This window comes from Esox lucius, chromosome 14 (assembly GCF_011004845.1).
Source record: "Esox lucius isolate fEsoLuc1 chromosome 14, fEsoLuc1.pri, whole genome shotgun sequence".
Classification (NCBI taxonomy): Eukaryota; Metazoa; Chordata; class Actinopteri; order Esociformes; family Esocidae; genus Esox; species Esox lucius.
The window spans coordinates 32651497-32666470 of NC_047582.1; the positions used below are offsets into that span (position 1 = coordinate 32651497).

The 14974-nt window shown below is 49.4% G+C and overlaps 1 protein-coding gene across 2 annotated transcripts; it reads left to right on the forward strand.

The window, feature by feature from the left end:
• The first annotated feature begins 1694 nt into the window (after positions 1–1694).
• LOC105021676 (sine oculis-binding protein homolog B) lies at positions 1695–13944 on the forward strand. Of its 2 annotated transcripts, none has more exons than XM_010889484.5 (7): positions 1695–1997; positions 4685–4823; positions 5561–5752; positions 6093–6244; positions 8246–8347; positions 8468–10504; positions 13232–13944. In XM_010889484.5, the coding sequence occupies exons 1-6, from the start codon at positions 1905–1907 to the stop codon at positions 10493–10495; spliced, it is 2706 nt and encodes a 901-aa protein (XP_010887786.4). In that variant the 5' UTR covers positions 1695–1904; the 3' UTR covers positions 10496–10504; positions 13232–13944. The 2 variants fall into 2 exon arrangements, with proteins under 2 accessions (XP_010887786.4, XP_019908654.3); XM_020053095.3 differs by having other exon boundaries at positions 8489–10504.
• Positions 13945–14974: the final 1030 nt, after the last annotated feature.

Consider the following 14974-nt stretch of genomic DNA (forward strand, 5'->3'; position numbering starts at 1 on the left):
TGCGGCTGTACAAGGGACCTGTCGTGAATATGAATGACATCTCCAGCACAACCAATATTGCTGCTAATCTACAGTACTTCATCTTTAACTGCTGCTATGTACAGTGTTATATATATGATTGCATTATCCTCTTAATATATTTAAAGCTGTGTGTGAATGTTTTTAATTCGGACTAGTTGTAGTGTGCTATGCCACCATTCATAAGCTTTTTGCACTGATGTATCTAGAATATTCAATAACTATTGATTGCTGCTAGGTCACACTTATGCATATTACTGCCATTCTAGCCCTTGTTTATTTTGTATTGTATTATGTTTATTATGTACTTTTTCACCTTCAAATACTGTAGTTTTACTATATCTGTTGCTGGACACGTTTTCTTGCACTATTTGATTTGTTTAAAATATATTTCAATTCATTTGCACATGTTTATTTTGTATGCTTGCTGTATAATACATGTTTTTTTGTATGCATCCTGCACTATTTGAAATAAATGGTTTAGATTTTATTCAGTTCATTGTCATTTGTGATATGACCAAAATTATTGTAAAGGATTGTTATAAATAAAACCTAATATTGGGGCGTGGGACATCCCGCTGGGTTTAGTGCATAAAAGTGGCCAGCCGCCGCCGAGCCTCTTGTGAGCCGCTGATCAGGGTTTTGTTGGAAGGCATTGTAATGAAAGCGGCCCACCGGTGGCCAGAAACGCTCGGCGGCAGCAGCGGCAGAAAGCTAGAGACCCAACGAATCATAACGGAGTATAATACCAATAAGAGACCCAAAGAATCATAACAGAGTACAATATCACTAAGAGACCCAACGAATCATAACAGAGTATAATATCATCACATGTCACATGACACCTCTGAGTCTGCCCTTTACATCAGCAATAACAAGGAGTCAAGTTCCACCACCATCTTATCCCGTTTAGTTATACACCGATCACAGGCTTCGTAGATCTCTCTCTTTCTGCCTTTCACACACTCTCTTTCTCTTTCAGTGTGTCCCTCTCTCTCTCTCTCTCAAAAACACACACGGACACCAAAGTTCGTCTACTTTAAAATCCTACCGTACAAAGCCCAATCGTTAACGTAACCCGAACCTTTACGCTAACCCTAATCGTAACCATGCCCTCCACAAAACCCTAACACGAACCTTAACCTCAGTAACCTAACATTTATAGCCCCCTCCTTCAGACAATACCCTTGGGAAGCAGTGGACCAAGATTTTAGGTGTCCGTGTTGGAGCTCAGCTGTCATCCATCAAAAGGACTATAATGGTATCATGTAATGGTAACAACGCAGCTTTAAACGTGTATTTAATAGACAGTTTAGCAGGCTGTGGGATTTGATATACAGGCTCATTTCACAATAAAGTGGGAAATTGGTATCAGAAAGTATTCTCTCTTGCTCTTTCTCTCACTCTACCCCCTCGCTTTGATCAAACAGATGTCATTTGAGAAAGCCCCAAACATTCTGCCGTGGTATGGTTTACCCAGAAGGGCTTTTCATCTCTTTATTTAAAGACTGGAATATAGCAGACAGTGTTGGTACTGTGTTCCCCGCAGATAAAGCACAGTCCTCGCATTCCTCATGAAATGTATCTGTTGAGATTTGGGAGGGTGGGCGCCAGGTGTTGGGTTACTGCGCTGAGGCCCCTCCCTGCTCTTCGGGACCGAGAGAGAGAGGGGATTGTTCGTCAGCGTCGGTACCGCGGCAGCAGCAGCCCACAGTGCGCGACACGCAATGGATAGAGTCCCCAGATGACGGACCCAGACGCCTTGGAATGACAGCCGCTGTCACCGAGAGTGACAGCTTTCGCTCTCTGCTGCCGCACCTCGACTAGTACCGCGTGACGCGCTCTCTGTCGTCCGCCAAAGTAGAGACACGGAGCGAGTCAGAATTATGCCAGAGATGGAGAAAGGACGACCGCCGGAAAATAAACGCAGTAGGAAACCCGCGCACCCCGTCAAGAGAGAGATCAACCAAGAGATGAAGGTGAGGGAAAATGTGGTTGTTGACTACGTTTGTGCAGAATGCTGTTTGTGAAATGTGTGAAGGGCAGTTTGGGACCACTGGAACAGTGCGAGAAGCTTCGTGCGCACAAATGACAGTTGGAGAGGTACATAGCGACGCGATGCAAACTTTGATTTGTTTTTATTCAAATGATAGCGCATCTCCTTTCAAAGTTGTGTATTTTTAACTGCCATTCAAAGTTAACGCGGTGATCCAATGTTTAACATTAGTCCTACATTAGTCACTTATTGGTGACATTACAGCCAATTGATTAGCCAACATGTCCTTGCCACAATAAACCAACAGTCGGGAAATTTACTTGAGGTGAGAAAGAATAGTGTTTCATTAAAGTTTCATTCAGTTGTGTCCACTGAATGGTCGCCCCTCTTTAGTGACGCGCCATTTCAGTTCAGCTGTGGTCGCGCGCAAAAATGTCCAGATGTTCCAGATGTGGGTCCACACCAGACTGCTAGAACACATCACTTCTTCCACTCTTACGCGCGCACTTGTTGTAGTAGGCAACAGTACATGTTTACGATACAACAGTATCAAAACAAAACAAGAATCGAGAAAACCTAGTTGCATTACTTGAGACAAACTGTTTAAGGCCGGGACGGGGTCTTAAGCAGTCCGTAGGCTAATATGTGCGTGTCCTTGGAAAGTTACTCGTAAACAGCTTCATGGAAACTATGTATACAGTTTCATTAAGCGATTCTTACCGTGAATATATGCTTTCGATGACACTGAAAATAATGCTTTCGGTGACAATAAAAATAATGCCTTCGGTTTGGAGTACCTGTGACTGTACCATATATCATGTTAGGTTACACGCCTAGTCTGGGAAAAAAAAGTTGTACTCAAGGACTATTAGTTCTAATCTTGGCTATTTGAGACGTTTGAATAATCTAAACCCCAAAAGGACAATATCTTTTTTTATTCAGCACTTTTCGTGAGAGAAGAAATTCGTTTTTTTTGCGTAGGTGGTTTGGAGCATGGCTTTTTATATCGAGTGAAGGGTGTAGAATTACAACTTAACTAATTCTAATCAAAACACGTGAAACGCTATCCGCGCGTGATTTAAGTCAGCGCGGCCTGGATCTCGGGGTCGGTACTGTGTTGTTGCCTTTGGCCGGAGCTCTCTTTGTGGTTTCGGGATGTGGCTTGTCACTCTCACAAAGCAGATGTTTGTCTTAACTGCCAAGAAGAAACAAAAACAATATTGTGGGAAGTAAAGCACGGGGAGGGGTAAGAAAAAAATACAGTCTACCCCTAATGAGGAAATAGTGAGACAAAACGACATCAAATTCTACCTAATATACGACGGCTTGTGCTGACGTAATCGTTGGTGTGGATATGACTAGTCCCCTGCTGGGCAGTAGACTATACGTTGTCATTCTCAGACATGTACAAGGAGGCACGTGGAGCTACAAAATAGTCCTTGGGTTACCTCGGCAATGAAACTGGGCTGTTGGGCTTGAAGCAGTTGAACAGGTATAAGTGTCCCGTTATGAAATAGGAAAGGGGAGGGGGTAAAGACAGACGGCAATTTCAGGGGATGTCTGTCTGTGAGCTGTTGTGCTCCAGTCTAGTGTTGTCTTAGCTAAGGTATCTATTTCAGCACAGTTAGGTCCGTTCCGTTCGCGCCAGACCACGGCAGAGCTTCGGACACTGGATACTTGACTTTAATCGTCGTTAGGGATATTTAGCAGGATATGATACCTATGTGCGCGCGCGTCCACGCACCACAAACACACACGCCACAAAGCTGTGTTTCTTCGAAGTCCTGGTGCAGAGCAGAGGTCGGTCGGAGTGAAGTGGAAGGCAGGGGGAAAGAATGTGCAGTCAGTAGTGTGGTTCTAGTGCAGCTCTACCACAGGAAGACCGTCCACGCTGGAAAAGGCTGAAACCGGAGAGGGAGTGCAGTGTCGGGTAACAGGACTGGAAGGTGCTCGGGTGGAGGGGGCCGGGGGCAGAGAGAGAGAGGAGGGCAGGGGAGGGAGGGGACACAGTGAGGGGGCTGGAGAGTGCTCGATGACTGGGGGGAGAGGGGGAAAGGAGCGTGGGCATTTCCGAGAACCGTGGGACCTAGCTGTGGTGTAGGGTGTCCCGCTCGGATTTCTGCCCATTCCAGATCGGATTTCTGCTCCAATCCCTTCTTTGCTCGCCCCCAAAACCTCAGAGGAGGAGAGGTGGGCGGATGTAGGGAGAGAAAGAGAGACCTTTGTGTTTTCTCTTCTTCATATGTTTGGAATAAAAGAACCCGAGATGTTCGCCTCACAAACCATCTACTGAACACTTCCTTTCATCGTTGTCTCTTTTCTACCCACAATTAAAAAAGACGAACAAAGGATGATTCATAGATTTCACACTGGTATTAGGTACAAAAAATGTTTCCATCACCAATTTAGCAAGTGTAAACAAACTGGAACACATCATGGAAAAAAGAGCTGCACTGTACTCCTATGTGTCCCCTATTCATTTCACCCAGTCAGAGCCGGCCTGGAAGTCAGGAGAATCCAGCACTTTGACTCAGAGTGGGATAAAAAGTTCCACAAACAAGCCTTCAACGCTAGATCACTTACACCCTAACGTCACATTGGCTAAGCATTAGCTATACATAAACTATAAAGTTGCACAGTGATAAAAAAAAATGTCCCCCCTTCTTGTAGACTTTTGCCGAGAGCACCATGAATGAGCTCCTCGGCTGGTACGGCTACGACAAAGTGGAACTCAGGGACTCAGAGGCCACCGAGATACGTAACTACCCCAACCGGGAGCATTTCCAGCAGCATGTCTCCGTGCTTAAAGGTAAGAGAAGGCCAGGGGCCTGTTTAATATATGCACCGTGGCAAAACACAAAACATCTTGCAAAAACAGAGTGGAAATCTCTATTTGAATTTGCCAAGAGCATGTAGTGTATGTAGTCCAGGGCTGCCCTGTTCTCGGAGATCTACTGTCATGCAGGTTTTCTCTCCAACTCTAATTTAGCAAAAATTATACTAATAGTTAGCTCAATGAAAAGCTAAATCAAAGTTAGTCACAAAAGGTGTTGAAGAGAAAACCTACGGGACAGTAGATCTCTAGGAACAGGGTTGGGCGGCCCTCACATAAACATTTTATTGAAAACATTTCTGCCTACAGAGCACGTTAGCTCAGGTCGTGTCACGGCTTCACTTTTCAAAGTGTTTTCCTCATAATGAACCGGACCAAAGTATTTGTACAACACAGGTACCATACTCACCAGGGTTCAGAAATAATTCACCGGTGATCCAGTTACAAAGCATTCAGGTTTTTCAATCCAAACTCAGTATCATTCTCAGCATTTGCTTGACATAGTCTCTACTTTGCCCTTCTTACGTTTCACATAGTCATTATAGGAGGATTCTGTTTCTTCGATTGCTAGTGCCATTGTTTTGTCAACGGTAAACGGGCTGCTTGAGAAACTCCAACTGATTTCATTCAGCTAAAAGGTGTGTTGCTTACAAAACTCGTTGGGTCATGTATACACTGTAATAAAATGACCCTGCCTATCATGTAACTTCCAGAAAACTCAGTGCCCAAACCCAAGAGCCTGAACAACCGAGTCGGCCCGTCGGCCCTGGCCATGAGGAGCGGAGAGCGGGAATTGTCCAGCGTCCCCTCTTCCTCCTCATCCTCCCCCAGCTCCTCCTCTCAGATCAGCCATAAGGAGCACAAGAGTGCGCCTGTTATTGTCCCACTTATAAAGCCATCAGCAGGTAGGCACAGGCCTGGACACAAACACACACACACACACACTTAGTGAGACAAGCTGGATGAGAGCCTAGGTCTTCTGCACGCCGCGAAAGCGTTTCATAACACATCGAGCTAAAGCCTAGGCATTGCTCAGAGAACCACACAGGGGTCTTCAGGTCTCTGACACGGCTCCTTAACTTCCACCTCGTCACACACCATCCAACGACCTCTGCTACACTCAAACATCCTCACCACAAGTGCCACACGTAGACCATGGTTTTGATGCACAGCTGGTCAAACCCTTGCATGCTCATCTCAGTCACCCTCTTTGCCTGTCATTGACGTCAGTCTCTGCGTCCGCAGTGGAAGACGCGCAGAACGTGCAGATAGTCTGCGTGTGGTGTCAAAAGGAGGGCGTGAAGCGTTACTCTCTCTGCATGGGCGCCGAGCTGAAGAGCTTCTGCAGCGAGAAGTGCTTCGCCGCCTGCCGACGGGCATACTTCAAACGCAACAAGGTGAGGGGTCGGCTTTAACCTTGGGTCAACTTTGCTTCAATGAGTGGTCAACAGGACACTTTGATGTCTGACTAAACTGACCGGTCGACTGCTGTAGTTCTGGTGGAAACACTGACACATTAAGGCTGGCTCACACTCACTCCGGCACACTTGAAAATAGATCTCTGGCGAGTGTACAGATTTCCGGGAATTGAATATCCCTGTTCTTTTTAGTGAGGTCATCTTGCCATATATATGGTTTACAAACAACAATAATTAAAAAAATTTGTGTGAATATACAGTATGTTTTTGTGTTTTTGTTTTACCATCTGGTTTACAGTTAGGGTCAGGGTTAGGCGTTAAGGGTTAGGTTAAGGAGTCAGGGTTAGGATAAGGTTGGGCATAGATGTTAGGTTATTGAGGTTAAGGTCAGAAAAAGAGTTACGGTTGCGGTTGAGTAAAATAAAATTTTTTAATGGTCACTTTGATAGTAAAACCGACATGTGTGTGTGTGTGCAGTATATGTGTGTGTTGTAGGGTCTTCTCCAAGCACACACTCACGCACATGCTGCTTTTCTAACAGACAGACCAGTGTTTTGAGTGTGGAAAGAGGTTAAAGTTCATTGGGGACACATAGTATCAATTTCACCTAAATGGTGGAAGAGCCAGTCATCATTCGGCCTGCGACCGGAGGACTCGGAGCCGTTGCACATACACATCTCTTTTCACATTCATATTACCACCATATTTCACCCTCCATCTGAGACATGGATACCCCCTGTAAGAGGCGCGGGGGTTTCCGCCAGGGCTATCCCCTTTCACCATTCCTGTTGTTTATTCTGCACTCTGTCTTTTTCACACAACAACAGATAGGGCAGGAGTAAGCAACGTCAGTCCTGGATGGCCAAATCACACGTTTGGTTTTTAAATTTCCACCTAGTAAATTGCCCTTCTCTGATGTGCCCATTCTGAAATGCTCTCCGTCGGGTAAGAGAGTGGGTTGTGGGTTTGATTCCGACTGGGGGGGTTGCAGGAAGCGAACAAATGAAAATGGTGCGCGCAGACTATTGTAAGGCTGCGGCGGATAAGAGCATCTGTTAATGTGAGGCTGTGTTAGGCTCCTTCAGGGCCGTAGTTACCCCAGACACAGGGACGGTTCAGGAGGGGGAGGCGAGCGCTGTCTGCTGCCGAGTTGCACAGACCTGTAGTCCTGGGGTAGGTTGGGATGGAACTGTGGCGGCCCATCAGCCTGTCCCTGCTTGTTTCTCTGTATGGAAGAAGGGCAGGGGGCCTGGGGGTTAGGTGTCCACTTTCAGTGCATACCATACCTGCAGCTGCCTCGTGTTTCGTAACTCAACACGCCTCCATGGGTCACAGAGAGGCAGGATTGATTACAGATCTCGGATCCGCACAGAAACGTCGCATGTTAATGATAATAATTTGTAAATAATAATTAACTGGATTTAAATGTCACTTTTGTAGACACTGACAGCCCTTTGCGTTGTCCGTAGGAAGCATTCATTTAGAGTGATATGGGAGTTCAGGTTGGCCTTTGCCATACCAAGTTACCAAAACTATTAACAAAAAAGTTTATGATGTTCCCCTTTGTTTATGCATGCTAACGCCCAGAGGTCAATGTAAATCACCTGCCTTTGTTCTTCATATTCATATTCCTCTCAACAGGGGCTTTGAAACCATATAACAAGCGAAACCCCACTGTAGTTAATTGGGATTTGTTATGTAAGTTTGTTATTTCATGCTTTAAATCAACTACTACTTAGTCAACACTTGAATCTCATACAGGGTAACTTGAGGCTCTCCTCTAAAAGGGCTCTGAGTCCATCTAGGGACATGTTCATTTGGAGACACAATGTTTTAAAACATTTTCCAACATAAAATGAATATTTCTCATTGGACAAATAGGAAATCCTGGTAGTCTGTCCCTGGTACCAAATAAGTATTATTGAACACATCTTGGGAGTTGTTGAGTGTGTAATGATTGGGTTTACCTCCTTCCATCAGGCGCGTGATGAGAACCTCGTTGGGGGCGAGAGGTCTCCACAGCACACTCATGCCGAGGACTCACCCCGACTGGTGCCAGAGGCAAACAGCGGTGGGGCCAGAGTAAGAACACAGAACACATATCACTTCACAGGAACATGACTAAAGGGTGATGCACTACAGCACCCATCATGCAACATGTGTCCTTAGGAAGATGTTCTGAACCATGGTAACCCTCCATAGTCTCTGTCGCCCATACCGCAGGTGTGCGACTGGTGCAAACACGTCCGCCACACCAAAGAATACCTGGATTTTGGCACTGGGGAGGAGCGGCTCCAGTTTTGCAGCACCAAGTGCCTGAACCAGTACAAGATGGATGTGTTCTACAGAGAGGCCAGGGCCGCTCTCACCAGCTCCAGTCCAGGCAGACCCGCTCAGGAGGGGAGACCCGAGTCCAGCAGGGGGGCTCAGAACCAGAAGCTCCTAACCCCTGAGTCGTGGAGCAGTGGTGTGGGGGAGTTGCGAGGGAGGACCAGGTCACCCAAGGGGCCTACGCCCACCCACGGCACGGCGGCTCCGAGGAGCGTTTCCCCGGCTGCAGTGTCATCTTCATCGTCAAAGGTCAACGCTTCAGGGCTGAGGCACCTGGAGAGGCACATTCTGCCTCCCCCGCCGCCCATGGAGGTGGCAAGCCATCCCGCGCCTCCTCCTCCTCCTCCCCCTCCCCCACCCCCTCCACCTCCTCATCATCGTCCCCCAGCAGAGCACCACCACCCGCACCACCAGGCCACGACCCAGTTCCCGCTGCCCTTCATCCGTCCCCCACTCCATGCCCAGAGCCTCAAGAGCCCCCTGGCCAACCCCCCGAGGGCGCACCCCGTGCCTCCTTCCAGCCCAATCCACCGGCCGCCGCCTCACTCCCCGCGCCACCCCCACCTCCAGCCACCGTCGGCATCCTCCATGAACCCACCCGGAATGCACCCGTACCCAGGTGCGTACTACCCTGGCCTGCACTCCCCGCCCCTCAACGTGATGGGGCCCCGGGGCCCTGTTCCAATGCCTCCCATGGTGAACTTCATGGGTTGGCCGTCCATGGGCCCCTTCTTTCCTCAGCCCACGGTCCTGGTGCCGTACCCCGTCATCATCCCCATACCCATCCCCGTCCCCATCCCTATACTAGTGCATCCCAAGGTGCCCCCCCCTGACCCATCTGGGGCCCCTCACAGCGGTGTCATCCAGCCTGTGCCGGATGGGATAGAAAGGGGGCGTTCCTGTGGGGTGAGACTTCCCTCTCCCGGGTGTTCAGTGGCCAACAGGTTGGGCGGAGCTACCGTCCAGGGTCTTTGCGTGCCCTCTGACCCCACCAGAAGGGACATCAACGACTGGGTGAAGAGGGAGAGGAAGGCTCCATCACCCCTGTCCACCCCACACAGTGCGGCGTCCTCTCCCAGGGCTCGCTGCGATGCTTCCCCCTCGTCCGCCTCCGTGATCGAGGGCCTGACAGACTTTAAGCTGGAAAGACAGGTCATCCAGAGGGTTCTCCAGAGGACCCCAGTCAAACTGGAGCCCAACCCCCTCGCAGTTGTGGTTCCGCTGGGTCCGGCAGAGCCTGGAGTGGGCCAAGGCACCTGGGTGGTCGGTATGAAAGGGGACCAGCACCACCATCCCCATGACATTATCAAAAAACCCACTCCTCCACCCTCCCAAACTCCTCCACATGACACCGCCCACCCCCAGAGCCCAAATGTGTACCCCCCCTCTCATCCCCCATTAAGTCCCAGAGAGGGAGGCAGCAGCCCATGCAATAATGCCACCTCCTCCACGCCAACCTCCCCAGACGTCCCTGACCAAAAGATCACATCCCCGAGCCTAGAATCCTACGGGTCTCAGAGAGAAGCCCCGCCCCATGGCCCTGAATCTGCCCTCAGCAAGCTGGAGGCAGTAAAAACAAACTGCTCTAATGGCCAGGTTCTGGGGCGAGACCGGGGCCAGGTCCCTCCTATCCCCAGCAGCCAATCAGAAGAGCCCTTGGCCAGCGGCGACCCTGAGGACCCCCATGTCCTTGATGAGGACCACGCTTATGCCCTGCCTACCCCCACTCCTACGCCCCCCAGGACAGACAGTGTCTTGACCAGCAGCCCCACCACCCTCCTACTGCCCAAGCTCAGGGACAAGGGGGCCCTGCGTAGCCCACCAGGGGTTGCTAGCATCGGCGACACGGAGCCTGCCGCGAAGAGGCGATGCCTCCGCATCCGTGATCAGAACAAGTAGAGGAGAGAGGTGAGTTTTCAGGTTGTCAGGAGGAATATGAAGGACAAAGACAGATTAAATGTTCTGATGGAAATGGGCCTTTGAAAAAGAAATACGGTGAACAGTCGACTCTATGTCCGTTGCCAGCACTTGCACACACAGAAACACACCGACACCGACACACACACATACACACATACAGTTGCGTGCCCTGAGCAGAGGCGCGCGGGAAACAGGTCGACATCCGAACCTAGCATTGTCACTGTGTAGCAGGCCTGGCTTGGTGAGCTGATGTCTTTTCAGAGTGGCTCCGGGTGTCTCTGTGCTCCGGTCCTCAGCCGGGCTGTGCTGTAACTCTAGAGCTGTGTGGAGGGCCAGGTTTCTGGGATTCTCTCTCTGGCGCCGTTCTGTTGCCATGCACATGTCATGTGACCTGTGTTGTGTGTGTGTGTGTGTGTGTGTGTGTGTGTCGCATGTTTTGGTGCTATTCCGCTGGCCCAATTATTCACTGTGTGAAAAAGCAAGTATATGGTGATTCAACAGTACATTTCTAAAGGCGTCCAGCTGCGTTTGGATTCTGTGCTGACGCAACTTCATTTAGATTTACGAATGTTTTCTTGCTTTTGTAAATGGTAATTTGCCTCCACAATTGTATATTAAATGATTTATTATATTTACCGTGCACCGTGCAAGCTAACCCACTTTGAGGAACATTCTGTACGTGTCTGTTTGTGAGCGAGAGTGTAGCATTTTGTCTGGATGTGGGCAAGGTCAGTTGATCAAGGTTGATCGAGTGTTGAGTGCTGCCAAAGTGCCAGCATATGTGTGCTCTACTCATTAGTCCCATGAACCCTCACACCAGCCGTCTTTCTGGCGTTGCCGTGGAGACGGCGGCCATTGGGCAGACTCGGCGGCGCTGCGAAAACGAGAGCCCATGCATACGAATGTGTGTGTGTGTCTACTGTGAGTATGAGAGCCAGCGCTCAGTGATGGAGCTTGGAAGCTTCATCAGAACACGGAGCAGCAGAACGGGAGCGATCCGGTTACATATGCCATAATGACACGTTATACCGGGCCGGGCCTCGTCACTCCCTCTCGCTACGTGTAGGAGGTCCGGGGGCTGTGCAGTCCTCTCTCCCCCTCGAGTGGCGTTCTCTGTTAACTTTCCACTTCTCCGTATCGTCCTCATCCTCCTCCTCTCCTCAGTCGCCTCCTTTTCCTCTACTCTTCATCCTCCTCCCTCATATCCTATTCCTCTCATCCTCCATCTCCTCCTCATCCTCTCCTCCATCTCCTTTTCCTCTCCTACACATGCACTTCTTCTCCATCTCTTCTTCCTCATTCTTCATCACCTTTTCCTCTCCTCCTCCTCCTCCCCTCCATCTCCCCCCCGTTCCTCTCGTGTGCATGCTCTTCTCCTCCATCTCGTCTTTCTCTCTATCCTCATCCTCCTCTCCTCTTCCCCTCCTCCTTCTCATTCTCCGCCAGCCCTCCTTCTCCTCGTCCTCCTATTCCTTACGTTAGTTTTCTCCTTTCCCTCCCTCAGTTCCCAGGTTTCTGCTGCTGACCAGATGTTTTAAGACAAACTGTACATTGCAGCAACAGCCCAGTTGACCAATCAGATCCCTTCTTACTTTCCGGCTGGTCTCCGGTTTCCCCTCTTACTGATTGTTCATTCAAACGGTCCTGTTGCCACCCAGAACTGTGTGTGGTTATGTTCTCGTGTTTCGATGATACATCCTGAGCTCTAATGTACACATGACAGAGGTTTTCAATTCCCGGTTGCCTCCACTTACCTCATGTCAAAAACATTGCAAGGTCAAAGGTCATCTTAATAGTTGTGTATGAAAGTTAAAAAATACATGGCTATTGGCCGGGTAACACAACCCCTAAAATTTATTATTATTCTTTTTTGCCTGGTTTAATGTTGCCAGAGGTATTAAATGATCCCCTTACACAGGGAACCAGGTCCCAGTTTACTCTTTGTTGTGGTTTCGAGCTGTCGACCGGTCCCCTTAGTAACCAATACATATGAAAATCACAGCGTGTTGCCAGCGTTGTGCAGACGGATTTATTGCTCGGTGTTCTGTGTAAGGGGAACCGCTGTGTGTGTGTGTGAGTTTGTGTGTGTAATGGGAGCCAGGCCGCATTCAGAGTCAACTGACTTTAGTTTAGCACCTCTATGTGCAGAGGTGAACATGGCTGTCCAGTCTCATTGTGTTCCCTGCTAAAAGCCTTGTAAAAAAAAAAAAACACTATGAAGTATGTAAGCTCTGACAGAAACAACAGTCCAACTGGAGGATCGGAGAATTTACCTCAGGAAATAGCCCGGTTTCGTCTCACTTTTCCCTGCCTTTATTTGGGCTATTTTATTGCCCTGTGTAACTCGACCCCTCCACATGGGTATTCACAGAGTGTTTGAAACTAAAACGGAGAGGGACACTGGGAATAGAGAGCCAGAGACAGAGCCATGCTTCTTGGCCTCTTGTTCGTGTGTGTGTGTGTGTGCGCGTCTGTGCATGTGTGCTGTGTGTATTTAGCACAGATGTTCATGGTTTGATAGTGCCCCATGTGACATTTATCTGGGTGTCGACATATCTTAAAGCCTAATTTTCACAATGTTTTTGCACTTTGACGAATATCAATAGATGTAAATTAAAAGGAAATTATTATTCTCTGTCTCTTCTTTCGTCCCTCTTCTTTCTCCATCTCTCTCTCATCACCCCTTCTCTCTCTCTCTCTCTCTCTCATGAACAGGCTCAGTGTTTTACACAGCACAGCGCCGCCAGACCCAGCGACCCCGCTCTCTACTGGACAAACCCAGAACCAACGCCTTCCCTCCCAACCCAATACGCAGCCAATCATGCAGCCAATCAAGCAGCCAACCTGGGAGATCGCCCTCCCCTTCTTCTGACCACCGGTCAATGTGGTCTTCCACCACCTTGGCAGTATGGCGGTGTGTGTGTGTGTGTGTGTGTGTGCGTGTGTGAGAGAGAGAGCAAGTGAACCATACACGCCTTTGTACGACACGTCCGGACCCTCCGTAATGGCCAGAGAACTCCGTCCGCGATCCCTGCCGTGCCGTAGCCCCGCGGGACGGCGCCGACGGGCACGGCGGCCAGATGCAACACCCGACCCGGTGGCCCAGTGACTCCGGGGGCCACCGGGGCTGGACGGCGGCTGAGCTGCCCCTCCGAGCGTCAGCCATGTGTGGTCTCCGTCGACGGGGCCCGAACACGATCCCTTTCCAGGGGAAGCGGTTTGTTTTCCCCAGCCGGCTCCACACAAAGAGCCACATTGTTCCTCTTCCCCTTATCCCACAACCGACTCCCCCACTCCGGGGTTGGGTTACCTGGCCGGCGGGGGCTCAGGCTTCAGGAGGGGTTCGTCTTGTTGTTTTTTTTGTCTGACGGAGGGGCCGGGAATATGATGTGCGCCTCCTTTCCCCAGCCCTCCTCTGCACCCCGCACCCCCCCCCCCCCCCCCCCCCCACACACACACACCCAAATACAGTGTGACTTCGGACACCGAGGTTAACTTCCTCTCTCCTCTGTACTTCGCCCCAGAGGGATGAGGGCAGTGCAGACCCAGTTCAAAATGTCATCCTCCGGAGGGGTTTTCTCAACAGTTCCTGAAGAGGGATGAGGGCAGTTTCTGAAGAGGGATGAGGGCAGTTTCTGAAGAGGGATGGAAATAAATGTGGATGATGTTTGAAACGCTGTAATATGATAAAGACAGTGTCGTATAATGAAATCCACTTATAACATGCCATTAATGGAGGGGGAGGATGATGACGTTACTCGTGAGCTGACTGAGTGAGACCTCGGGGGCATTCATTACGCAGATTCTGACGCAAAAGCAAACGAAACGGAGGGGGGCCTTCCAAAATGTGTCCAATAGAAACACTCCTTTCAGTTGCATTGAGAAAGTCTGGCCATATTGGACACATGTCCACCAGACATGTTAATCTGAAACATCCGGTTGTCATCGCCGGTCCACACGACAAGAGGACGGCCAGACACCAGGCTGCGGAAGACCAAGAAGGGAGATGAAACCGGCCTACATTCTGACAGTTTTCTCAGAGATGAAACACCTGATCTCGATACAGTTTCCTGTTGCAAAAAGTTGAACATGCAACATTAGCTCTGCCAGCCTCCGTCCACAGGTTCTGCTCCCTTTGCTTCACTAGAATCACAAAACGATCCCACAGCTTTCAGGCTATCTTGGTTTGGTCATGAAAATAGTTGGTCCGGCGTAATGAATATACCCATGAAGACGTGTTAGCTCCCTGAAATAATGCCAAAGCCAGGGCATTTCAACTCCAGTCGTAGAGGTCCAAAACACTTCCTGCTTTCAGCATGTCCTTCTACTCTGATTGGACCCTTGAAGATTTAAATTTACTAGGTAGAAGCAAAACCCAAAACTGTATTAGCCCTCCAGGAGCAGAGTTGAAGAGACTTGGGCAAGACTTTGGCTCAAGGGGCTAACACGTCTTATGGA

Coding starts and splice junctions, on each gene's coding strand:
- LOC105021676 (XM_010889484.5), top strand. CDS start 1,905: ATGCCAGAGATGGAGAAAGGACGACCGCCGGAAAATAAACGCAGTAGG. Junction 5,753..6,092: donor ACTTATAAAGCCATCAGCAG/GTAGGCACAGGC, acceptor CTGCGTCCGCAG/TGGAAGACGCGCAGAACGTG. Junction 6,245..8,245: donor CATACTTCAAACGCAACAAG/GTGAGGGGTCGG, acceptor TCCTTCCATCAG/GCGCGTGATGAGAACCTCGT.